Source organism: Rhinopithecus bieti, unplaced genomic scaffold, assembly GCF_001698545.2.
Source record: "Rhinopithecus bieti isolate Rb0 unplaced genomic scaffold, ASM169854v2 scaffold_33652, whole genome shotgun sequence".
NCBI lineage: Eukaryota > Metazoa > Chordata > Mammalia > Primates > Cercopithecidae > Rhinopithecus > Rhinopithecus bieti.
Genome location: NW_016814761.1, coordinates 3,052,229 through 3,080,016, shown reverse-complemented (window position 1 = coordinate 3,080,016; position 27,788 = coordinate 3,052,229). Strand labels below are relative to the sequence as shown.

General features: G+C 42.2%; 1 protein-coding gene across 2 annotated transcripts in view; it reads right to left on the bottom strand.

Annotated features, from left to right (window-relative positions):
• Positions 1–3,424: 3,424 nt before the first annotated feature.
• The window catches only part of OTUD3 (OTU deubiquitinase 3), a 32,443-nt gene continuing 8,079 nt past the window's right edge, over positions 3,425–27,788 (bottom strand). Inside the window, exons 2-8 of one of the 2 annotated variants that reach the window (XM_017852134.1) lie at positions 26,065–26,213; positions 22,092–22,204; positions 18,918–19,040; positions 12,343–12,450; positions 11,392–11,488; positions 9,784–9,968; positions 3,425–8,835 (exon numbers count right to left, since the gene is read on the bottom strand). In XM_017852134.1, the coding sequence (XP_017707623.1) occupies positions 8,659–8,835; positions 9,784–9,968; positions 11,392–11,488; positions 12,343–12,450; positions 18,918–19,040; positions 22,092–22,204; positions 26,065–26,213 (952 nt within the window). In that variant the 3' untranslated portion in view covers positions 3,425–8,658. Of the gene's footprint in view, positions 8,836–9,783; positions 9,969–11,391; positions 11,489–12,318; positions 12,451–18,917; positions 19,041–22,091; positions 22,205–26,064; positions 26,214–27,788 lie in introns of both variants that reach the window. The other variant, XM_017852133.1, reaches the window with a different exon arrangement.

Here is a 27,788-nt window from a genome sequence, read left to right as displayed (position 1 = left end):
AAGTAATGTGACACCCCTAAGAAGAAAGTATCAGGATTAATGGTTCTTAAACCCTCCGTCCTTCATCACGTCTCCATCCTGTCCACCGATGCCAGCTGCATTTTCCCAGAGCCTGATTTTCATGTCTCTCCTCTGCTCCTGAACCATCAGTGGTTCCCCATTGTCCACCAGCCCCTGGTATTCAAGGCTTGGTGGTATCTGCTTTTCCAGCCTCTTTTATGCAGCCCTATCTATTTACTAAGCTCCTCTGCTGTCCTGCCTTCATACCCTTGTGCAATAGCTTCTCTCAACCTAAAAGCCTCCCTTGCTCACAGGCTCATCACCATGCTAAAATCCATGGGCTTAAAGTGAATCCCAAATGTCACCTTTTCCTTTATTTTTAGAGACAGCGTCTCACTCTTGCCCAGGTTGGATTGCAGTGGCACGATCATAGTTCGCTGCAGCCTTAACCTCCTGGGCTCAAGCAAGCCTCCCACCTTAGCCTCCCACGTAGCTGGGAAAACAGCTGTGTGCCATCAATTCTGGCCAACTTATTTTTGGTAGAGACTGGGTCTCGCTATGCTGCCCAGGCTGGTCTCAAACTCCTGGCCTCAAGCGATCCTCCTGCCTCAGCCTCCCAAACTGTTAGGATTACAAGTATAAGCCACCCTGCCCAGTCCCAAATGTCACCTTTTCCATGATGCAGTTTCAATTGGAGCAGATTTCACCCTCCTTGAACTGCCAAGCTGTGTTTATACCTTTCCTAGAACTGCTTACCTCGTTATTTGGGTCCTTGCATGGTGGCGGCAGACTGCTCCGGGTTCAAATCCTGTCTCTGCTACTAAGCTGTGATCTTGGGCCCATTATTTATTCCTGAATAGAACCATCAGCCTCACAGGGTGGTTTTCAAGTTCAAATGAGACGATGTATCCAGAGTGCCCGGGGCACGCTAGCTGCTCCATCTTTGCTTGGCCACCTTCTGTATTTTTGCTCTCCAATTGCAGTTGTCACATAATAGATGCCAAACAGGTACCTGTTCAATTGAATTCTACGCTAATGTCCCCCAGAGGCAGAGGTAGATGGTGCAGCATTTTTCCAGGCAGGAGCTACCTGTAACATTCCCAGGTCAGAATGCACACGCAGGCCGGCTCCAGACACTAAAAAGCAGTCAGGCAGATCTTTGTTATTCTGGGGTTTTGAGACAGGGTCTCACCCTGTCACCCAGGCTGGAGTGTGGTGGTGTGATATTGCTCACTGCAGCCTGAGACTCCTGAGCTCAAGTGATCCTCCTGCCTCAGCCTCCTGAGTAGGTGGGACTACAGAAAGGCACCCAGCACCAGACCCCAGTAATTTTGTGTGTGCATGCATAGAGATAGGATCTTGCTAGGCTGACCAGGCTGGTCTTGAACTCCTGGGTGTGAGCAAGCCTCCTGCCCCAGCCTCCCAAAGTTCAGGGATTACAGATGTGAGCCACCGCACCCAGGCCTCATCTTGAGAATCCATTCAGCAAGCACAGCATTACTCTTCCAGTAGTGAAAGGCACATGAGAGGTGTTTGAAGAAGTTCCCAGTCTTTCTCCAAACTAATTGTGCATCCATAATAAGCGCCATCCTAAACACCGGAGCATCCCACTCCTAGGTTTCGCTTGCACTGGCCATTCAGTCCAAAATGCCTTCACTCCCATTTCTGCGTCCTGTCTCCCCTTTCGTGCCTCGTCCAAATATCACTTCCTCCACCAAGCCTTCCCGAATTCTTTGAACTCACAGCTCTCTCATCAGTACCTCCTTTACGGGATACGCTCTCTCCTGGGTCAGTGACACGTCCACTTTCATTCCTGGACTGGAGGCTTTTTGAAGGCAGGATCCATGACTGTTTCAACGCCCAGAAATAAGGACCCATACAGAGTAGAGGTTCACTTGATGTCAGATGGATTCTTGGATGTTTGGATGAATAAATTGCCTAGAAACAATACTCTGGGGATACCCAAGTCCTTCTACCATAGGGCGGTTCGGACAAGTTTCTCCAAGAAGGTAGGAAATGTTTCCTTCTGCCAAGCCAGAATCTGTGAAGTGACAGGACTGGCCTCAAGCCTTTGCAACCAAGTTCTAAATCTCTGCATCTAAATGGTCTGAGAGTGCCCATTCCGTCAGCAAAAACCATTCTGTCCAGCCAAAACCATATTGGAGCAAGGCTTTTTATGAACTGTATCTCCAGACACACACTCTGTTTCTGTGCATTGGAGGAAGGGAAAGGCCAGAAGCCTGGGGTGGTGTCTGGCTGATGCAACTCTAAACACCCAGGTTTTCAGCCAGGCTTTCTCCAAGGTGACCATGAGCAGCTGTTACAAAGGGACAAAAGTACAGCCACTTGTCCCCGCCTGGCTCAAGAACACTTCTCTGTCCTTAAAGGACTCATCCTATCTCCCACACAGGATCTTACAGGTCACCTGGTCCAACGCTGCCCCAACAGGAAGCCCCTCTAATCCCTAGAAGCAGCCGCCTGGCCCCAGCTGAATCCCTGGAATGGGATTGAGGAGGCCATGGAAGTTTTTCAGTGTGCGGGCAGCACCTAGATTGGGATATCACTTTGGACCATAGCAGGTTTTCTGGAAGAATCTCACATTAACAGGGTCTGGAATCTGGGCCTCATGGGCTCAGGAACCAGTGTTTGTCTATCCAGAGATGACGGGTGTCTCAGTTGTGGAGTGAAGAAGAACCACACAGGGAAGATCGCTTGAGAGACTGTAGGAGAATCTGCTTGCAGGAGCTGGAATATTCTTGACTTTCATCCAGGAAACCATCCAGTCCTTTTTGATATCAAGGCATCAGGGAGCCAATTCAGAAGGCTGCTTATTGAATACAAAATGAAGAACAGGAGAATGGGAGTCTCAAAGTCAAAACCATGATATGGTGAGGTCTTTAGAGCCAGTCCTTGACTGGCCAGAGCGCTTGTGTGGATGGGGCCCCTGCTGGACACACTGAAGGGCTCCCCTCGCTCTGGTTTCCTGTGGACCCTTCTAGGTGAGTCGTGCCCCAGACGGTGCTGTCTGTGCCTCGGCAGGGAGCCTCCTCCTGGAATGGGGTCAAACAATACTGAGAGTTCTAGAGGAGCCCAAAGTGGCCACTGACAGACAACTGCTACACATTTAAACAGTTTCAAACTATCAAGAGGTGCTCTCAGATATCAGGCAGAAATCTTAAGTGTGTAGTCCTTAAGAATGGCCCTGCCATTTTGTGTGGTGGCTGCACTCAGCTGTACTAAAGCAAAAATCAGCTGTTCTAAGCTTAGTCAGATCCCAAAGGACTACACACCTAGAACACTCAATCCAGCACATGCACACACGCAAACCTTCCACACAACGTCTCTAAAAAGGACATTTCCCAGCACACTCAGTCTCCCTGCCCACTCAAACGGTGGTCAGATACCGATAAAAACAACTTAAAACTTTGTTTTTAAACTAGAATTTATTGGTATACAAAACTCCATTTCATAGATAAAGTGGCACATCTTTGCAGCTTCTATTGCACCAAGTATTGAAGATTAAAAACACACAAAAAAGAAACATTTGGTTTTGAAAACACTGCAAATAGCCAAGTACAGTACTTTGGTAAATAAAAAATAAAATGGTTCAGATGAACACAATCCGTGGAAAGAAACGACCTAGGGGGAAGGAACTATGGACATCAGACAATGGTCACAATTCTCACCATCGAGCTCCATAGATAAGGCAAGACTTGCTAAGTCTATGGATCACGACCCCATGGAGGTCTTAAGTTTCTCCAGACTGAAGCTAGAACAAGTATAGTGCAATTAAAAAAGAGAAGGCCCCTTCTCCACAGACACATCCACCCCTCTGTAAAGGGGACTGACGCACGCCAACACTTGTGCATGGGAAAGGGGAGCCCCCGGGTGTGACGTCTGACTCCTGGCCCTTTTCTTCTTTCCTCTGAGCTTAGTGCTGGTGCAGACTCTGGAAGAGTCACTGGGGAGGCCAAGGGCCTTTCCTACTATGAAAAATGAACCGTTAAGAGTGGGAAAATGTGGGGAGCCTCTCACCAGTACTGCTCGAGGCAACTGCCAGAGATCAAACCGCCAGCTGAGGTCTGTGGCTGAGCTCACATGATTGTCACGGACGGCTGGCAGCCTGCTGCGGGCTGACACACCAAGGATGAGAGCCAGGCTACAGAGGGTCTGTCCAGCAATCACCGCCGGCCGCAAGGACTGGCAGTGAGCAGCAGCAGCTCTGGATCATGGCTATGCCCTGCTTAGAATAAATTCCCTATGCAAAAGTTCGTAGTTTTACAGAAATAGACTCTTTACACTGGTACCAGCCCCTTCTCAAGTAATTCTGCAAGGATGCTAAACATTTTCATGGAACCACAAAACAGTCCTAAGGAGGACAGTAAAGAGAGGGACGCTACAAAGCAGCTGCTTCAAAGACACAGGTCAGAGTCTGAGGTTTTAAAGGAATTTCACCTCGGGACGGAAGATGGCCAGGCCAACCACAAGGCACAGCTCTTTCCAGAGGCCGCCATCAGTGGAGAACGGTAAGCTCTGCATCCTCCATACACTTGGTGACTGGTGTTCCGTGTTCTCTCCACATTCCAAAAATGACTGTTCCCTTACTAATATGCGATGGCAGACGTCATAATTTATGCTATCTAGATCTTCAATGATGTCATTAAAAAAAAATACAATTTACTGGCCGGGCAGAGTTGCTCACGCCTGTAATCCCAGCACTTTGGGAGGCTGAGGTGGGCAGATCACGAAGTCAGGAGTTCGAGACCAGCCTGGCTAACATGGTGAAACCCCATCTCTACTAAAAATACAAAAATTAGCCAAGCATGGTGGCACGCACCTGTAATCCCAGCTACTCAGGAGGGTGAGGCAGGAGAACTGCTTGAACCCGGGAGGTGGAGGTTGCGGTGAGCCAAGATTGCACCACCACACTCCAGTTTGGGCAACAAAGCAAGATTCTGTCTCCAAAAAAAAAAAAAAACCACAATTTACTTTAGAGCCAAGAAAACACACCTTATAAAAAGTACCATTATTACATCATCTCAGAACAACTGTCAAAGGCCCCAGAGTTTTAGCAACACTTGTTCTGAAAGCTGTGATGAATGAAGCTGTGAATAACGAGAATGGCAAAACAGAAAAACTGCATCAGAATCTGAGTCTAAAGATTTAACATGGCTAGACAGAGCCTTGAGGTAAGAAAGTGAAGAGCTACGCATCTACCCAAAACGGGAGTTGGACAGGGCCACTGACATGTCACACTAAAATCAGGAAGCTCCGTTCTCTTCCCCTGGCAAAGATCCTTTTGGTCAGGGTAATTTTTAGTCACCTCTGACTAGGAATCCAAGTTTCCTTCAACTGACTGAATATTTCACAGAGGTAAACTGATAGCATTCTATGCTGACCCAGTAAAACCCAGGCAGAGTCTACAGAGTTTCTCAGAGTTAGAGAAATTGCACATTGACTACGGGGACTCACTACGAGTACAGTTCAGCGCCAAAGTCCATCTGATCCTACCTGTGTAATATGTGAGCAACTCTCCCCCCAACGGAAGGTGGCCCTCCTCCCACCCCGCCCCCCACCCCTACCCCCGAAAATCACATCATTTCACACTGAAGAAGCTCCCTGGGGCAAGCAGGGCAGGCATAATAAATTACCCATGGAAAGGCTCCCTCCCAGTCAGCTCCAGCTGCTCCAGCTGCTCCACAAGGGAGACCCCACTTCCCAAGCCCTCAGAATCAAATTGGCATTGGAAGTGTTTTCAGAGCTTAATAAAGAAACTACAGACAACATCGACTCACATTTAAAATTCTTTCTGCCACAATTTCTCAAGTATACTTTGCTCCTGAAAGTGTATGTTCATTATTATTGAAAAACTAAATATACATATACATTCTAACTTTCTAATATCTCCTAGTGGCAACTATATTATCTAGAAGTTATGGTTCTATGTTGCTTTAATACATCTATCTCTCTAGTTCAAAGTTGTTGCCACTAAAATTGTATTTATTTTGACCTCTAAAAAAAATCTTTTTAAAATCCATAAAACCTTTATATACAGTTTTAAAAGCAGTAAGCAGCTATGTACCACTGCTCCATCCCCTTTCTCCTGACCAAACTACAAGCTACCAAGACAATCTCATATAATATAAATCTCTACAAGATACAACACAGAGGTTAAGACACATTCAGTTCCTAATAAAGAGTTCACAGAGTACCTGTACTAGAGTAATAGCTGCTGACAACAGTCATCCCAGGACTAAACATACTGGGCCTCCACTCGGGCTGCCAGTGAAGTAATTTTCCAGTGCCCACTGAGGCAACTAAGCATATCAATTCCAACTACCTTATGTACCCAGTGAGACTGAGGCAGTGAAGTCTACATTGAAACCATTAGCTAGAAGGTATCACTGAAGTTGGATGCATGTACCCCAGACCAACTGTAACTGAAAAGCTGTGAAACAGTAATAAAAGAAAATTACTAAAGCCATTTGATTAGTTTTTTAAACCGCCGTTATTATACTCCAGAAATGCTGAAGCCTATTATCACAATTAGGTAATTTATAAATAAATGTTAACAATATTCTTTAATAACTTTTTAGCAGCTTCTAAAACTTCTAAAACCCAAAAGGGACCAAGGCCACCTTCATTAACCATGTAAATAAAGCAATTCTACTACTTCTGACAATGAGTCTCTCTTAAGCTCACTGCTAATCTGAATTTCTGGCATACAATCTTGTCTTTCTGAGAGGATCTGGCCTCTGAGTTCAAGCAGTACAAAACAAACAGGAAAGCGTCTTCTTCAGAAACACTCAGCCAGTCAGGAATCTGCCCAGTGTTGAAAACTAAGACAACCATAGATCCCAACGCACTCTCGATCCCACTCCCATAGAGTAAGGCAACAGAGATCTTTCATTCGTTTGGAATGAGTACAGCAACACAGCCTCAAGCTCAGGGCTCTGCGATGTGCACAGAAAAAATGCTGTGCACTTTTTTTAATCTGCTAAATTTTACGATGTCCTGTACCCAAGAAGAATCCAAATCACAATGTCCTAGGAGCAATTCCAAGAGACTACTGGAATTCCAAGAGCCACTACTGTGGCTCCAACTACAAAAGCCACCAAAGTCAAAACAAAATCAAAAGATAGCAGTGAAACTAAAGAAAGCAAATGGCCTGCTGATAAAGACAATCTGACGACTCCAGGAACTACCAAACTTTTTAGTTATCACTTTGCCTCCGAATTTTTCTAATTGTGAAATGTGAGGGGTGGGGAATATAACTAATAATTTAACTTTCAACTCAGCATCAATTATTTGCCCAAGTATTAGGTCCCAAAAGACAAAGATTATCCACGATGGGCCACCTCGGATGTTATGGTTCTTAAGTTCACATCCACCAACTCGGTTTTAGGAATGACATCTCTCCATTGCTCAAGTCTGTCGATTTCAGAACTGAAGAGTCATTCGAAGGCCTTAACCAAAGTATATTCTCTTCCCTGCTGGTCCAACCTAAGTCAACCAACTCTGCTGGTCCAACAACTCCCAGCAGATGCTGGAGTTTTCCCAACTTCGAAATGCCAAACAGGGCTTAAATAAAAAGAAATACATGTGGCATTTTATAAGATTTAATTTCCACAATACTAAGTTTAGCGACCTATAAGGTCAAGTTACCATGTATCTCTCTGAAGGCATCTAAGTCTAGAACAGAAAGGAAGAAAATTGTCATTTAAAATGTGAACATGAAAAACCTTATTCTTCCAGCCTTCTTCTATAAAAACATAATTATTTAGACTCCTCTTAGGCAAAACCCCAGGAGTTCTTCTATTACAACTACAGACCCTGCTCTACATGCTATCAGAATTCCAGAACTGTATCACAAGTAGTAACATGCCATCTCCCCACTGTCAGGAAACAAATACCAAAAACCCAACACCACTGTCAACTTCCCAACAAGGCCTAGGCCTAATGAACAGTCAGCTGCATTTATCATATGGCTTGAGTGCAAATGAACTAACAGCACCTACATCCCATCTGAAATAACATCAGAATCAGGAAAGAGAGAAATGCGGTTAATTTCCATCCTGATTGCAGGCCACAACCCTCATGTAACTTTGGAAAAACAATTCCTGAATTATTTTCTGAGTAACTTGGATTAGAAGAAAGTAAATCAAAGCATATTCCTGAGTTGAAGATCATTTATAAGCTACCCTATATGTTAGTATCTGTTTGAAAATGAAAGAGAAACTAAGGAAACTTGTCATTCTCAATTTCTAACAATTATTCTAAACTACTCATGAACAATTACAGCAAAACTCACCCCAAATGTTAAGGAAAGATCCTAGGGTCACTGAAGTCTGATTTTCGGGCAAATAAAGCCACCACTTAAAAGGTTTTTTCTGACCTATCTGCCCCTAAAACTCAGTATTTGAATTTTGTATTACAGAATATGAATGGCCTCACTGCATTTTCATAAAACAAAACATATCACTAATAAAACTTTGAACAAAAAAAGAGGCAGCTCGAAGGACACTAACTCAGTGTGTGAGCTCATGTGTGGGCTTTGCTGGTTGTGTTTCGTTGCATAAAAGGACGGCCTCACTGGAAAGTCTTGCACACAGCAATCCTTTTCCAGCCACTTCTTACAACTCCCAAGAGGCCAGAGAGTCAGATGTTCAGAGCAGCAAAGGTCTTCACCAAGGTGACCTGTGTGTTCGCCTCTGCTTCACTTCTGTTGTTGTCCCTGTGGCTACCTCTGCTCTCCAGGGCTTTGTGGCGGTGCCTCTCCTCTTGCCGCTTCTTCTTCTCCAGCCATTGCTGTTCTCGCCTCTGTTTGTTTGTGACCTGAGAGAGAAGGCCGCGGTGTGAGTAGGCAGTATGGGGGCTCAAGCTGCCACCTGCTAGAAGGGAGATGGTGGCAAAGGGCACAGATTGCTTTTCAGCAGCAACAGGGAAAAACAATCTAAGATGCCAAAGATGATTTACTGTCCACTGCCGCTCAAATTTACATTTAAATTCATATTTCCTTGCTGAACTAGCGAACAAAATCAATTCCATTCTTCCCTTAAAGAAACCAGCCCTCATCCAGCAAGAAGTAACACACACACGTGTCAGAGGACACTTTTCCCCACATAATTTAATGCCCCAGGTAATTCTGACAAAATCCTCAGAAGCTTATTGCATCTTTGCCTCTGCTGTGGCTTTGTACACTGTAGCATTTTGAGCTCAGAACTTCTTGGTGAAAATCTTTAAAATGATTCCAAATTCAGTAAAATGGAAATGTCACATACTACCTGTGGGAGTGAAGGGCAGGGAGGGAGATGTACCTTTCTGGAAAGCACCTGACAATTTACCAAAAGCCTTTAAAAGAGTCATGTATCCATGAATGACCTTTAACCTGTTCATTCCTCTTCTAGGATTTTATCCAATATAATTATGCAAAAACCCAAAGATTTATACACAAAGGTGTTCATTGTAGATCATGGCATTTATAAAAAACATGGATAAACGGAAGAGCCCACACGTACAGTAATGTTAGCTGGGAAAACGAGGCTTTTCATTTGTACACTGAGGACAATTTCAGAGTATATTTCCTCCCAATTGTCACTGCATACACCAAACAGCGTAAGTGAGGTCATTCTACTTCTTGATTTATCTTTATGCATTCCCCAGATTTTCCACACTACTCTTATAAATCAGAAGGAAAATACAAATAAAATTATCTCAAGCTCCCACCACTGCCACAGAATTACACCTGCCCACCACCTGCCCTTTCAACCCCATCTTACATACCTTTGCGAGCTGGTTTTTATTTGCTTTGTTTTCTTCACTAGGGCTGGCCCGTGCCTTATTGTTGTCGGTCCTGCCTTCATTTAAGCCCTGATTTCCAAAGATTCTGGCACCACTGCCACCCTCCTCCCATAAAGGGCCACACTGCTTCAGCACTCGACCAGTGGGCTCAAGATTCTCTTCTGCATCTTCCAAAGAAAGATATTTCATTCAAACTGAGAACCTGAGTTACACAGGGTGATTACTGTATTAATTATTCCAAAATTACCTGGGTCCCTACTTTGGCCACAGGGGAAGTAAGTTTCCTTGAGACAAATTCTAATGTCAAGACAGTGGGAAACATAGGAAGAAAAAGTTGGTAAAAGTGGGAAGATAAATTTTAAAATAACATACTGACCGCCTTTTGATCAGCTTCCCACCAGCAGAGTGCTTTTTAGATAAATTATGTTTAAACATGAATTTTTATGGGAAAGTCTTACATTTGCACCCAAAATCAAGAAAAGAAACAGGCTCTAAAGCTGTGCTGTCCAATGTATTAGCCACTAGCTATATGCGGCCATTTACATTTAAATTAAAATTAAACATTTAAAATGTAGTTCCCCAGTCTCACTGCACAAGTGGCAGGTACACACTATACTGAACAGCACAGATCACTGGAGGGTGCTGTTTAAAGTCTCAAAGACCAAGTTACTTACAGATTTCTAAAAGTACAGCCAATACATAGTGGATAATAAAATACCTCATCACATGGAGAACTATGATGCCAGAAACAGTATCTGACATGTAACATCTGGCAATCAGTATTTATTGATATCATTTTAAATAAATGACTTGAGAAGTTAATAAGATGTTACATCTCCTTTTTTTTTTTTTTTTTTGAGATGGAGTCTCACTCTGTTGCCCAGGCTGGAGTGCAGTGGTGCGACCTCAGCTCACTGCAACTGCCACCTCCCAGGTTCAAGCGATTCTCCTGCCTCAGTCTCCTGAGTAGCTGGGATTACAGGCACCTGCCACCATACCCAGCTAATTTTTGTATTTTCAGTAGAGACGGGGTTTCACCATGTTCGTCAGGCTGGTCTCGAACTCCTGACCTCGTGATCCGCCCGCCTCGGCCTCCCGAAGTGCTGGGATTACAGGTGTGAGCCACCACACCCGGCCTTTACATCTCTTTTCTTTCCTCTGAGTCACAAAATTAAATTCGGTTCATGTTTAAAAAAAAAAAAAATCAAAATTATCACAAGTTAATAGAAATCTAAATATTTCCACCAGGAAAATAATTCTGGTTATCATTCTGGTCTTCTAAGGGCATCTTATTTCTAAACAGGGTAATTCTTCCCTGATGCGTCCCCCAGCACCCTGTACTCCCACCCCATTATGTACTATCACACCGGTTTACCTGTCTCCACCATCCACCCTCCACGTCTGAACTACACTCCCCCTGAAGCAGGGCCAGGACCTAGTAAAAACTGTCTGCATACAGAACGTGCTCAATAAACAACTCCTAAATCAATGACAGAACAGTTACCACCTGTGACTTGGTTAAAACTAAATATTTGGAAAATTACCAACACAACCATTTTGAAGGCCTATAAATATTACTCATGGACTTACTATTTCTCTTCCCTTGGTTCATCTGAAGCATGGCAATTATTGCAGATTCAATATTATAATTTTCAGCTTCCAGGTTCTGGACTATTAAATTAAAATCCTATCCAAGAAACAAACAAACAAAAAAATCACTTCAAAACTGTGGGTATATTTTTCTGCCTAGCTCTACTTCAATAATCATAAACATAAAGATGTAATAGTGTGAATTAAGACAAGGTTTCAGGACCTTTTCCATTTAGAAAATGTCAATTTTCGGCTGGGCGCGGTGGCTCAAGCCTGTAATCCCAGCACTTTGGGAGGCCGAGACGGGCGGATCACGAGGTCAGGAGATGGAGACCATCCTGGCTAACACGGTGAAACCCCGTCTCTACTAAAATACAAAACTAGCCGGGCGAGGTGGCGGGCGCCTGTAGTCCCAGCTACTCGGGAGGCTGAGGCAGGAGAATGGCGTAAACCCGGGAGGCGGAGCTTGCAGTGAGCTGAGATCTGGCCACTGCACTCCAGCCCGGGCGACAGAGCGAGACTCCGCCTCAAAAAAAAAAAAAAAAAAAAAAAAGAAAATGTCAATTTTCAATAAGGTTGGTCCCTTGAAATAACCATCTAACGTACATTTATAAATGAACTCCCTCTATAAAATTGCATTTGTACTACTGTAAACACTAGTCAGGAAAAATTAAATCCACATACTTCCTGAGAATTTTGAGCAGTACTGGGTGAAGTCTAGCAAACAACAAGGAAATGAATAAATAGCTCTCATTAAGCCACATAAGCTAATCGAACTATAAATCTCATGGGCCTATTTTGCCCCACAAAGTGCTGATATGCTGGAGAGGTGCTACAAAACTAAGACGTAAGCTAGGCACAGCAACGCGTAAGCTAGGCACAGCAACGCTTGCTTCTAAATCATTCCTGCATGACAGAAATACTAACTGAACATCCAGTTGCATTACAAACTTTCTGGACAGCATCCTCTACTTCGTCTCTCAGGTCATCTTCAGAGTCCATTCCCTTTGTCTTGATCTTTTCTCTTTTATTTGATTCATCTTGATGAAGCATCTGAAACTAAAGGAAACAAATAATAATCAGGGAACTATGTTGAGAATCAAACTATGTTCAGAATCTTCAACACAAGACACTCTAATCTCGAAAAGCACCCAGGGAAACTTGTCAATCCAAATCCTAAAGCCACAAAGAACAGTTCACTTGGGATCCATGAAACCTTTACAACCTGGGCCTTAAATCAGAAAAGCTAAAATCATCCCTCTGTAGATGCTCAACCACCTTCTTCTGCTTCCCATTAATGCAGAGAGATAGGTAAATGGGCAAAGACAGCTCTATTTTTTGAATGTAAAAGTATAGTGGACTCCAGCAATGTGCAGTATATTCCTCAGAATGTTAATACAAAGCATTCTATTATAAAATTAAACCCTAAGAATTTGACAAAGAGTTACAGGAGTCTTTGACCCAGTAGTTTCAGTTTTGAAATTTAGCCAAAGGAAATAATATCAAATAGAGAAAAGATTTATGGGCCTGGTGCAGTGGCTCACACCTGTAATCCCAGCACTTTGGGAGGCTGATGGGGGTGGGTCACTTCACCTCAGGAGTTCAAAACCAGCCTGGGCAACAAAGTGACATCCCGTCTCTACAAAAAAACACAAAGAATTATTTGGGCATGGTGGCATGCACCTGTAGTCCCAGCTACTCAGGAGGCTGAGGTGGGAGGATGGCTTGAGCCCAGGAGGTGGAGGCTGCAGTGAGCCGAGATCACGCCACTGCATTCCAGCCTGGGCAACAGAGCTAGACCTTGTCTCAAAAAAGAAAAGAAAAGATTTAGGTAAAAGGGCTAACAGTGTTACTTATACTAGTGAATAACAAAACCACCGAGAGGCTTTATAGTATGGGTATGGTTAAATAACCACTGTAAATCCACAGAATGACGTCTTCGCTCCCACTAAAGGAAGAAACACAATCATCACTCCCACCATTATTACTTAACAATATTTTGGAGGTAACAGCCAAAGCCATTAGCTAAAATAAATTATAAGTATAAAATTAAAAAGAAAAAAGTAATCTGTCCTTGTAGATGATATAATTCTGTAACTGAAACAAGAGAATCAACAAAAAAAACTACTGCAAACCAAAAAAATTACAGCAAATCATATACCTGATAAGACTCTAGCATCTAGCATATATTAAAACTCTTACAACTCAAAACAAAAGGCAGAATCAATTAAAAAATAGGCAAAAGACTTGAATAGACATTTCTCCAAAGATATACAGATGGCTGAAAAGCACATGAGAAGATGTTCAATGTCATTAGCTATTAAGAAAATGCAATTCAAAACTTTAAGATACTGGTCAGGCGTGGTGGCTCACGCCTGTAATCGCAGCACTTTGGAAGGCCCAGGTGGGCAGATCACGAGGTAAGGAGATCGAGACCATCCTGGCTAACACGATGAAATCCCGGCTAACACGACAAAACCCCGTCTCCACTAAAAATACAAAAAATTAGCTGGGCGTGGTGGCGGGTGCCTGTAGTACCAGCTACTCAGGAGGCGGAGGCAGGAGAATGGCGTAAACCCATGAGGCAGAGCTTGCAGTGAGCCGAGATCACGCCACTGCACTCCAGCCTGGGCGACAGAGCAAGACTCGGTATCAAAAAACAAAAACTTTAAGATACTAAGTAGGATGACCATTTAAGAAAAAAACTACAAATGTTAGGATGAAGAGAAAACAAAGCCTGGCAAGAAAAACAGTGCAGCTGCTGTGGAAAACAGTTTGGCAGTTCCTCAAAAAGTTAAATTTAGGTTTACCATATGACCCAGCAATTCCACTCCGAGGTATATACAAAAAGACTGAAAATAGGTATTTGTAAAAATACTGTACACAAATACTCACACCAGCACTATTCTCAACAGCCAAAAGGTGGGAACAACCTAAATGCTCATTAACAGATGAATAGATGCACAAAAAATCATCTCTCCATATAATGGAATATTATTCAGCCATAAAAAAGAATGAAATACTGATACATGCTACACCATGAATGACTCTCAAAAACATTATACTGAGGAAAGAAGCCACAAAGAAAAAGTCACATATAATTCCATTTACATAAAATGTCCAGAATAGGCAAATTCACAGAGAAGAAAGGCAAACTGGTGATTGCTAGGGGACAGGGGAAATTGGGAGTCACTGCCTAATGGGCATGAGGTTTTCTTTTTGGGGTAATGAAGATACTTCGGGACTAGACCGAGGATGTGGTTGTACAACAAACACTGGGGATGTGCTGAGTACCACCGGACTGTATATTTTTAAATGATTAATTTTATGTTATGGGAATTTTGTCTTAATTTTTAAAAAGAGAGGGGTTCTGTGGGATACCTAAGTATGCAATTAACATTTTGTTAATTAACAGCTCTCATAGACAAATGATAACCCACTAGAAAATATAAAAGATCTCTTTACAATACACAAAAAGCACAAAACACCTCCTTAGAATAAACTCAACAAAAAACGGGCAAGATCTATATGAAGAAAATGTTCCGAAGGATCACAAAGCCAATTAAATAATAAAAGACTCAACATCAGAAAGATGTCAGCTTTTCCTTAAATTACTCTATTAACTTAATGAGATTCCAATTTTTAAAAACTCAGTAGGGACGGGAATAGTGGCTCACACCTGTAACCCCAGCACTTTGGGAGACCAAGGCGAGCAGATGACTTGAGGTCAGGAGTTCAAGACCAGCCTGGCCAACATGGTGAAACCCTATCTTTACTAAAAATACGAAAATTAGCCAAGGATGGTGGCGAGCTACCAGCTACTCGGGAGGCTGAGGCAGGAGAACTGCTTGAAACCAGGAGGTGGAGGTTGCAGTGAGGTGAGATTGCACCACTGCACTCCAGCCTGGGCAACAGAGCGAGACTGTCTCAAAACAAAACAAAACAAAAAAAACTCAATAGCATTTCTTTTGAACTAGACACATTGATTCTAACATTTATTATTTATTGATTTGTTTGTTTGTTTATTTTTGAGATGGAGTCTCGCTCTGTCACCTAGGCTGGAGTGCAGTGGTACCAACTCTGCTCACTGTAAGCTCCGCCTCCCAGGTTCACACCATTCTCCTGCCTCAGCCTCCCAAGTAGCTGGGACTACGGGCGCCCGCCACCTTGCCCGGCTAATTTTTTGTATAAAGTAGAGACGGGGTTTCACCATGTTAGCCAGGATGGTCTTGATCTCCTGACCTCGTGATCTGCCCACCTCGGCCTCCTAAAGTGCTGGGATTACAGGCGTGAACCACCGCGCCTGGCCTCATTTTGTTTTTTTTAAAAAAGGCAAGAATATATAAGGAAACGCTAAAAAAGAAAATTAATTATGAGTGAAAAATTCTACCAGATTTTAAAATATACCAACTAAAACCATGAGGCATCAACATGTGAACAGGGAGATCAGTGGACCAGAACCAAATGTCTAGGAATAGACCCAAATACATATGGGAATTGAGTATATGGAAAGACAGTGGCATTTTAAATCAGTGGAGAAAAGATGTAAAATTAATCAATGGTTTGGGTACAACTAGGTAATCACAAGGGAAATATAAAATTGGATCCATAGCCTCACACCCTTATATGAATATAAATTCCAAAAGAAGCCAAGATTTAATTTTTTTTTAAGTAAGACTATAAGCTGGGTGCAGTGGCTCACACCTGCAATCTCAACACTTTGGGTGGTCGAGGCCGGAGGGTTGCTTGAGTCCAGGAGTTAGAGACCAACCTGGGCAACAAAGTGAGACCCTGTCTCTACAAAAAATAAAAAATTAGCCAGGCATAGTGGTGCACAGCTGTGGCCCCAGCTACTCAGGAAGATCGCTTGAGCCTGGGAGGTTGAGGGTGCAGTGAAACATGATCGTGGCACTGCACTCCAGCCTCGGCAACAGAGTGAGACACAGTCTCAAAAAATAAATAAATAAATAAAGTGAAACTATGAAAGTACTAGAATAAACTATGGGAGAATTACTTTTAACCTCAGAGTGGGAAAGACTTTCCTAGTTATGACCCAAAATCCAAAGGGCATATAATAAAATCATTAATAAATTTAACCATGAAAATATCTAAAATTCTTTCATAGCAAAGACCACAGGAGAAAGAAAAAGACAAATGACAGAGTGCGAAAACCTATTTGCAACTCATATCACAGACAGAAGCTAATTTCCCTAATACATAAAAAGCTCCCCAAAATCATTAAGACAACATAATAGGGAAAAAATGGGGAAAGAAAATGAACACCATTTACAAAAAAGAAAATAGAAATGTCTTAAACACAGAAGAAGATGCATATATAAGAGAAATGCAAATTAAAACTAGGTTAAGTAAACAATTTTTCCCTTAACAATGAAAAGGATTTAAAAATTTGTTAACACTATGTTGACAAAGTGCACCGTGCAGGAAAAGAGCCACATACGGCAGGTGGGAGCTTAAACTGGTGAAATCTTGTTAGAAAGTAATTTGACAATACCAATCAACATCCTCTGATGTGGCAAGGACCTTCTAGGAATGTGTCCCACAGATGCATGTGTGAAATGAGGTATATAAAAGGTACTGCACACTGCTTGTAATAGCAAAGGATTAGACGCCACCTAAAAGCCCATCGGTAAGTGAGTGGTCAAAAATATTATAATGCATCTATAGAACAGGACACTACGCAGCCTTTAAAAAGGATACAGGAAGTTCCTTATGTACTACCATGAATTAAATCTCAAGACACATTAAATTTAAAAAGCACAGTGCAGGATGTATGTGTGGGATGTGTAGGATGCTACAACTAGTGGTGGGGAGAGTGTAGCGTAAAAATGGCAAAAGTGGAATATGTGCACATACACATATATTTGCTTGATATGTAAACCATAGGAGATTTTATTATATACTAATACCACTGACTGCATCCAGGGAGAACAATGTGGCTGAAGTACAAGGGTAGGAGAGTGACTTTCACTATATATCCCATTAGATATTTTGAATTCTAATCCATAGACAAATATGACCTATTCAAGAATTAAAATTCCCAGGCACCGTGGCTCACACCTGTAATCCCAACACATTGGAAGGCCAAGGTACAAGGATCACTTGAGCCCAGGAGTTGGAGGGCAACCTGGGCAACATAGTGAAACTTCATCTCTACAAAAAATTTAAAAATGAATGAAGCTTGGTGGTGCACACCTGTAGTCCTAGCTACTCAGGAGGCTGAGGTGAGAGGATCGCTGGAGTCCAGGTGGACAAGGCTGCTGCTGTGAGCTGTGATGGTGCCACTGCACTTCAGCCTGGGCAACAGAGTGAGACCCTATCTCAAAAAATAAATAAAACTGTTAAAAAAAAAAAATGGTTTTGGATCATGTGTAAAACAGGAGAAAAGGTTTCTGCAATAATGTTAATTTTAAAACAGGAAACAAAGCTATACAAATACAATGTCAACCAGGTTTTAAAGCATTAAATGACTGAACATAAATCTACCAAAACAGTAACAAAATGTATATTCAGGTAGCTGAGTTGACTTATGTGTTTTGTATTTTCCTTTTTTTTTTTTTTTTTTCTTTTTTTTTTTTTTTTTTTTTTTTTGAGACGGAGTCTCGCTCTGTCGCCCAGGCTGGAGTGCAGTGGCCGGATCTCAGCTCACTGCAAGCTCCACCTCCCGGGTTCACGCCATTCTCCTGCCTCAGCCTCCCGAGTAGCTGGGACTACAGGCTCCCGCCACCTCGCCCGGCTAGGTTTTTGTATTTTTTAGTAGAGACGGGGTTTCACCATGTTAGCCAGGATGGTCTCGATCTCCTGACCTCGTGATCCGCCCGTCTCGGCCTCCCAAAGTGCTGGGATTACAGGCTTGAGCCACCGTACCCGGCCCTGTATTTTCTTCTTTACCTTTACTATAGTTTTCAGATTTCAGATAAGAAGCATGGATTAGGTCAGGCATGGTGGCTCACTCCTGTAATCCCAGCGGTTTGGGAGGCCAAGGTGGGCAGATCACCTGAGGTCAGGAGTTTGAGACCAGCCTGACTAACATGGAGAAACCTCGTCTCTACTAAATATACAAAATGAGCCAGGTGTGGTGGTGCATGCCTGTAATTCCAGCTACTCAGGAGGCTGGGGCAGGAGAATCGCTTGAACCGGGGAGGTGGAGGTTGTGGTGAGCCGAGATCGCACCACTGCACTTCAGCCTGGGCAACAAGAGCGAAACTCCGTCTCCAAAAATACAAATGTAGATTAATTTTAAAACATAAAAATAATTTTAAAATTCCATGCATCTTATACACACACAATCATAACTATCAACTATCAGAAAAAGCAAAATAATAAGCAATTTTATCTATCACTCTCACCTAAACTAAGAAATAAAAAATATTTTTAAAATCAGGCCTACAGATTCTTAACGCCAACTTTCCACAAAAACATCACGGGGTTTTTATCGCCAGATATCCAGCTCTCGACCCATTTCCTGCAGGGCTGAGAATACGAGAGAAAACCGAGGCCTCACTCACATCAGTCAGGAGATGTGCAGGTGCCTCCGAGTTGTCATTGATCCTCCGTACGCTGTCATAGTGCTCTCCATACCGATATGCGATGTGTAACTCCCTTACACTGCTTTTATCTGTACCTCGAATCTGTAGACAAAAGAAGGGGCCATGCTAGTGAGGATCTGAACACTGTCAACTTCTGGAGAGAAACGCCCACCTGGACTGCTGAGGAAGCCCAGTCAGCAGGTCTATGCAGACACCAATTGGGAACATGCCTGAGATATGTCACAAGCAATTTCCAAACTACCTCCTTCCTACGCGTGTATGCTTCTATATGCTTATTTAATATGTAACTCTATGGAAATAAATCCATGTAAGAAATTCAAAAACAAGGGACAGACTTGCAACGAAGTTAAATAAGCTTAAGCTTCAGAGGCTTTATTACCTCTTAGCCCCTCTAATGCACAAGCCCCTTCCAAGGGGAAAGCCCAGGGGCAGATCCAGATTTGTTGAGCTTGAAGCCCTAATTATTTGAAGGCTCTCTTTGAGAAAAAAAAAAAAAATGCAAAATTATAAATATAAAATTGGTAGAACCTCTCCCAAGACCTAGAAAGGGAGTCCTAGAAATAAGTGGCCTGACACTTCATTAGCTTCAAGGTAAATGCACCCCTTTCATTAAAACGAAAATAGCATTTTCTGTTAACCACCTAAGTGAGAAACATTATCAACAAACCCAAACCTCCCACCTACATCAACTTCAAAACACAATTACATGAAGTAGTATGGCCTGCACTGCTCCACCCTGGAGGCGCCACCACAAGGTATTCTATGTGAACTAACCCCGACGCACAGCACGAGAATAGGGCTCCCTAGAGTCGTGCAGAACAGAAGCCCTAAGGTCTGGGCATACCCCAAATAAAACTCACCACCTCCACAGAAACTCTCACTGTGACTTTGTCCCTTAGAAAGCCCAGTAACGGCTCCTTTGTTTAAACTCCAAAACATCAGCACATTCTTTTTACTGAAAATCACAGGTAGTAAAATACTACCCTTAATTTAAACAGTATCCATGGTCTAAAAACAAAGCAAAAACCATGGAACAAACAGAAACCACACAAGTCTAGATGTCAGTACTGTGGAAGGTTTTTCCAGGAGAATATGTAGATCTCAAATGCAGAGAGTCTGGTTTAGACACACACAAAATAGAGAGCACCATTTGTCTCCCAGGAAGAGCAATGTGAAAGGAAACAGTTTATTAGAATCTTTGAATGACATAATCCCTAAAGCACTTACATACTTAATAATAATAATATATATACATGAATAGAATAGATGAATAGAAAACATAACTGGAAGAATATTCACCAAATTGTTAACTGTGACTTTCATGGGCAGATTACAGAGGACTTTCACATTCTATGTTACATATATCTAGACTGTTCACAGGAACACATATTCCAATTATAACCAGAAAAAAAATGCAGGTTTCAATAACTCCATGGTATGAGTGTAAGCCTACTCTTTATTAACGTAAGAGCTCATAACCATGACAGTAGCAACCAATGCAGTTTCAGTTCTTAAATTTTGTAAGATGCTTCACTGGGGTAGGAAGACATAGGGGGAGCCAATGGAAATATTAGTAAATTTATCAAAAAGATGTACTTTCAATGTTCAGGAATTTATGAAACAGAACACTACAGAACTATATTTGAAAAAAATTTTACCTATGCGGAATTGTCTTCCACAACTACCTAGGTAACTAAGAAACTTCGGGGAAAAAAGTCATCAATGGAGGAAAAGCCAAGCTGATTACTGAGTTGGTACTGAGTACTCTCCCTCAAGGTGAGGGTCATTATGCTGGGTATTCAAATGGTTTTGATAACTTCTGCAAAACAGTGTAAGTTTAATGACAAAAAATAGAACAAAGGAGTAACCAGTATTCTTGCTCAAACATCACCCTTAGAAAAGAGAGCCCCATGGAAAATATGATAGCTCTATCTGGTATCCTGATGTCAGGACATCCGCAACACTGCCCCAAAGAACAGAAGCAGACACTGTTTCACTCCTGCTCATTCTATCCCCATAAGGTAAAATTTCTCACCTTCCCTGGAGTATCTTATTTTGTTGTAGCATAATTTTGTTAAAAGGACACTGTGCCAGGGACAAAAGGCTGCATTCTTTAATAGGACATTCTGGAAAAGCAAAACTATAAGGACGAATCAGAGAATGGGCTACAAGAGGCTGGGTATTGGGGGAGGGGCCAGTGACTACAAAGCACAAACAGCGTGGAAGTAGCTTTTTCCACAGTAGTCTGTGTTGATAGTGGTGGTTACATGACTGTTTGTCAAAACACATACAACTGTACACTTGGAAGAGGATGAAGTTTGCTACATGTAAATTATATCCCTATAAACCTATTTTTAATCAGCAAAGACTGACGGAGCAATTTACAAAGGACTATATGCAGGTGTCATATGAAAAAAGGGCACTGTTACCTTTATGCTAATAACACAGAAGTGTCCATATGTATGTGGATATGGATACGTGTGTGTGTGTTTTAAAAGTGTGTAAAAACATTGTGGTATGTTCCTTTCCAGTTACGTATCAATGTTTTTATAGCTAAGTGTGTGTGAATGACAGGAATACTCACTAAAACATTAACAGCAATCTCTCTCTGGGTGATTCAATAAAATTTTAAATGCAATTTTTAATAAAATTTTTTCCCTTTATGAGCTTTTTCAATTTTCTAACTTTTCTACAAGTACTGTATTTTAACTTTTTAATTAGTAAAAGTGAGAAATCGGGGAGTGGTGGAGCAGGGCAGGGTGGGTGGGGAATTAACAGAAACCACATGCTCAGTCTTTAGGAGCTGAGGTACAAAGCAATAAGCAGCACTGACTTTAGGGAGTGGTAGCCTAAAGTGTTTCCACACTAGGTTCTCTGTCCCCAACCTGCCCAACTAGCTGACTGAATATGTATAGCATTTTAAAAGATTTCTAAATTATACTCTGGACTCCATTTGTACATAGCACAGGGATTACTTCTGAGCCACCACAAGAATATTGTCTTTGGTTAGGCTCACAGTCCAGTTACTCTGCATAATTCCATGTTCACAGGTCAAGCCCCATCATCTTCGGATATTCCCAAAACTGATTTAGAAATAAGAGCTTAAGATAAATGTTTAAACAGGTGACCTACCTGCCACAAAGGGGCATTAAGTTGATGAATCACTACATTCAACTGATGATTTCTTGCAAAGGCTACAATTGCATCATTGCCGGCAAAAGTACCAGGCTTTGCCAAACTGGCCACTGCATGGAAATAGGAAAGAAAAACGATGTCTTTATAGTGGAAAAATCCAAATGCAAACATGTTTTGGTATTTACTGAGTTCCAAAGAATGAGGAACAAGGATATAGATCTGGAAAAGTCCATTAACTTTGTCAGAATCTAGGAATTCAGCTAGTTGAACAATACAAAGACTGCTACTGAGAAAACACTAGTCATTCATAAAGTAAAGGTCCATTTATTTCTTCCTTCAATAAGTGTTTACTGATTACTTCCAATATGCTAACTCAATAAAAGGTACTGGGAACATAACAATCAACACAGTAATCTTAGCAGCTTGCATTACTGAATGGTTATTATGTGTCAAGCACTGGTCTAATCACGTCTCATAGACAAGTACTATTATACACACCATTTTATACATGAGGAAACTCAGATGCAGAATAGCTGAAAACTGTGCCAAGGTCAAAGAGCTGGTACACAGTGGAGCTGAGGTTTCACCTAGGCAGCCCAATGCCAACATCCTGGCTCTCAGCCACTCCATCAATTTGCCCTCGCGCAGTTCACAACCAGTGAGGGGCAAACAAGATAGGCACTAATGCTGCACAAGTGCTTCGGGAAGGGCATGTACAGTAAGAATTTGGCCTTGCCCAAAGAGAGGTCTGGCCTTTATGCTGGGCTCCTGGGAGGTCACTTCTAAACCTCTGGAATTCCCAAAGGTGATGAGAGTATCTGTTATTCATGATGGGCCCCTCCACCACATCCGGCATCAGACCGTTGTGGTGGTGATAGGGTGAGAGGGGAGACTGAGTTCAACCACTTAGACAATAAATCAATAAGCAAAAACCTCTGAACACCAAAGTTGGGGTAAGCTTCCCCAGGTGACAATATTCTGTGCGTGTGCGGTCACACACAGACGCCATGAGAATATGCCCTGAGGACAACAGAAGCTTCGTGTCTGGAACCTTTCCAGACTGCCCTATGCATCTCTTCCTTTGGCTAGTAGTATTGATCTGTATCCTTTCCTTGTAACAAACCGTAACTGTTAGCATGACAGCTTTCAGTGAGTTCTGTGAGTCTGACTACCATATTATGGAATCTAAGGGAGGTTCTGGGAGACCCCAACTTGTAGATGGTACCAAAAGTTGAGGGAAGTCATGCAAGGACTGTGCTCTCAAACCCTACAGTTTGGCCAACTCCAGGTGATGAACATAAGCCAACATGGAACTGAGGAGGGGGAGGTAAGGTGATCAGAGGAGCTTCTCAACTAAGACAACTAAGCTAATACCCAAAGCACAAGGAGGAGTGAAGACAGGAGAAATGGATGATGTTCTAAGTAGAGGAGAGACAGATGTGAGAGAGAGAAAACTCTAGTATGGCAGGAACTGAGAATGCTGAGATGGAGAGGTGGAGGAAGTGAGAAAACGCTGGGGGGAATGGTGAGAGATGAGGACAGAGAAATAAGAAAATCCCAGATCATGAAGAACTAAAAAGTCTGGGCTCTATCCTGAGGTCAATAGGGGAGTCACCAACAGGTTTTAGACAGAGGAAAAACACATTTAGATCTCACTCTGGCTGTTATGTAGAAAACAGAGTGAGGGAATCAAGAGACAACGATACCAAACAGTATTCAGGAAATCTAAGCAAATGGCCACAGAGGTCTGATTTTATGGGGTAGTAGCAGTGAAAGAAAAACTACTGAAGTGGAGTGATAAGATGTAACGAAGGGGTATGAGGAGGGAGGAAGATAAACATTAAGATACTCAGGTTCTGATCTGGATATCTGTACAGCTGGGGGAAACATGTTGCTGATTCTCTGAAGCTACAGTCTAAAAGAAAAGAATAATCCTAAAGATACAGCCAGATGCAAGGGTGACCAGGTCCTCAACAGTCTAGTGAACCATTCATTTATTCACTCACCAAATACTTTATGAATGCCTACCAGATGCCGGGCACTGCCACACCACAAAACAAAGACACACAGACCCTGCTCGAGAATCTCCCAGTACAACAAGGTAGGCACACTGACATTAAAAACAGGTAACGATGACTCAAGACTGATCAATGTAATATGCCAAGCCTTCAACTGACACACAACGACAATGTGCAGACTTCCACGTTTCTTTTCATTTCTGCTCTGGCCGTCAAAGTGACGTCTTATTTCTGTGATGCTCAAATTCTTAAGCAGCTCCAAGCAACAGGTATGCATAGCGACATTTCAAGAAAATACCTTTCCACTGTTCATCTACAGTGACAATCACATTGGCAACTGAAGATGAGTTCCCTATCCTGTAACACTCCCAAATCCACCATGTGATCTTCACTGACAGTGTTCAAAGTGGAGTTTCACATCACAAACTAAAAACTCATTTCATCCAAAATGGTATTTTCACTGGATTAATGACATAATTCCTTTCGTACAGCACTAAACTACAAAATTTGTCCCATATACATACATTTAATTTGTAAACTGCTGACAATCCAGTAAACTATGTCTATCTGATAGCCAAAAAGTAATTCCAGGAAGAGAGACCATCTGAACTCAATGATTGGTACAAACCACCCACTGGAAGTTTGGTTGCTCCGTGTCTGGTGCCTACTGAGTAAGTTCTTTCCTAGTGAGGAATGGGAAAGGTTTTGGGATCACTGATAGCTTTCCTCCCAAATGTTCCCCTCCTGCTGCCCTCTCTCTTGCTAACGGTACAGTCATCTACCCACTCCCTAAGCAGAAACTTCCAGAATCACTCGTCTCCTCCCTCTATCCTCCTCACCTCTAATGTGTCCTGTCAATTACACTGCCAAAGTGTGGCTTGGTTTGGGACTTACTCATTTCCTCAGTAGCTGCCGTGATGGAGACCTCCTCTACTCTCATCTGGCCAGTGTGGAGACCTTCTAACTAGTTTCCCTGCTCAGTCTCCCCCCTCATCCATTCTCGGCATGGCCTCCAGAGTTAGCTCGCTAAAACAAAGGATCAATCCCCTTTCCTGATGACAGACAGAAAAGACTATAAGCCCTGTGATGAAAACGCCATTAGTAAAACATATCAGCAGCAAGCACAGTAGATTCTCAGTAAACATTTGTTGAAATTAAAGTTTACAAGTTCATATGCATTTTCTGTAAGATCTATGCCTATTAAATAGGAACCAACTAAAATCACTAACTGATTTGCCTCAAAGAAAACAGACTGTGTTTGGGGTTTTGGTGAGAAATTAACATGATTTTATTGGTTTTTCTAATTTTAAAAGTAATACATGATCATCTAAAAGTCAGAAAAAGTCTAGAGAAGACAATTTAAAATACCATAGTCCCACAATCCCCAGATGGCTAACGCTTACTAAGGGCTTATTTTAATTTTGTTATCTAATTTAATCTTCACCAAAAACCCTATGAGATAGATGCTATTATTAAATTCTCCCTTCTATAGAAGTTTAAAGAGAATGAGTAATTTCTGAAAAATAAGTGAAGCTAAGAATTAACAAACAAACAGTATCTTTCCAGACTTTTCCTACTGTATCTGTATACCTTTTAAAAATAGGATCAATCTATACAAGCTATGTCATAGCCTGCTTTTCCCACCCCACTGAGGAAGAAGTCATGAATCGCCTTTCAGGTCAATTAACATCATCATGTTTATTAAGGGCATATACAGCTAAACCTACTGATCTCCAACTACCTAGCATGCCGCCGCCGACCAAGTAGGCAAACAATTATTTGCTGAATAAATGAAGGTCGTGATTTATATAACCAAACACAATTATTTGTTGAATAAATGAAGGTCGTGATTTATATAACCAAACCCTTGGCTGGGAGGGTGGAGGATGCCAGTGGACTTAATTACCCAATGCATTACTCCTGAAGGACCCAATGTCCCACAGTGAACCTACCATGCTTCTCAAAAGGAATGTCATCTTCTACAAAGGGTTCAAAATCTTCCCGCTGCTTTATCATGTAGTCCACTGTCTCCTGTCTGTGCTTGAGATGATTTCGTGAGTGTCCCTCCAATTGATCACCAAGAGCTCTGAACAAGCAATTGCTGTCAAAACAACAACATAAGTCAAGACCTTTCAAAAATGAACTTGGTTCATCTAAAACAATGACACTTCATGCCAGATCATCCATGGAAATATTTTGGGCACACAGAAGTGAAGACTCAACTCTAACAGTCCAGGATTCTTCCAAGACCATGGAGGACAGCACCAGGGCATATTCAACCACATTACCTTATTGAGAGGCAGCTAACAAGGATTCTATTCCCCATGTACCAGCTAGCTGACTCAGGAGAGTCATTAAACTTCCCTGGGCCTCAGCTGCTTCAACAAGTGGAGCCGGTGATCACCAACCACCTGACTACAAGGTCCAGACCTTACAGGTCATTCCATGCCTAAGGGCTATGATTTGCAGATCCTCTTCCAAAATGATGTCTTATCTACAGCCTCTTTTCTAAAACAAGTTCCACTACAGCTGCCCAGCTAAGTAATCATTCATTTAACAAACAGTACCCAAAAAATGGCAATTTGTGAAGCTCCCGATACTAACTGAACAATACTCTGTTTGAGTCCTAAGAACACAGTGGAGAAAGTCATGAGAAGGAAAGCACTTGGACAACAAACAGTTGTACTATGGAAAGACACTTCCTCCTCGCCTCCTCACTGATCACCCAGGGAGCAACAATGCCATTGTTATTCCTGCCAAATGAAAACTTTAAACACCATATTTTGTTTCTCTTAAAATTAAAATACTGGTAATAAACTGAAAGAGTTATCTTTACTTTCAAACCCCTCAAAGGCTTCTAAATTCCAAATTATCACAAACACAGAGGCTTAGATACACAGAGACTCAAACAAGACAAACACAATCTGGTATCCTTAAAACTATGGAAATAAACAATTCTGAAGCCAAACAGTTGCCCAGTTTTACACCCAACTGTTTACTCTTCCAAATGAAAAACTATGACACTGTAATTCCAAAATATAAACTCATCACTTCCAGAAAGATTTCATGTCTAAATGTGTAGGAAAAAAGGGCTTTTTTTTTCAACTCAGAAGAGTGAATTTTCAACAGAAAGCTATAGAAAGGCTGGAACCTCTTCTAATGTATAAGGATATATACTTTTTTTTTTTTTTTGCAGGGGAAGGGAGAATTAAGACAGATTCTGTAAGTTAAAAATCAAGAAGCTTTCCAACAATCTAAGACGAGATTCCAGAAGGAATGGAATATAGAGTTCTATAGGCTAGACTGAGGTGTCTTGCTAAAATCTGACAATGATAGTCTTTTTTTAACCACAGGGAAAAGTAAGCTAATCAATAAAATAATTTAGGCCGGGCGCGGTGGCTCAAGCCTGTAACCCCAGCACTTTGGGAGGCCGAGATGGGCGGATCACGAGGTCAGGAGATCGAGACCATCCTGGCTAACACGGTGAAACCTCGTCTCTACTAAAAATACAAAAAACCAGCCAGGCAAGGTGGTGGGCGCCTGTAGTCCCAGCTACTCTGGAGGCTGAGGCAGGAGAATGGCATAAACCCGGGAGGTGGTGCTTGCAGTGAGCTGAGATCCAGCCACTGCACTCCAGCCCAGGTGACAGAGCAAGACTCCGTCTCAAAAAAAAAAA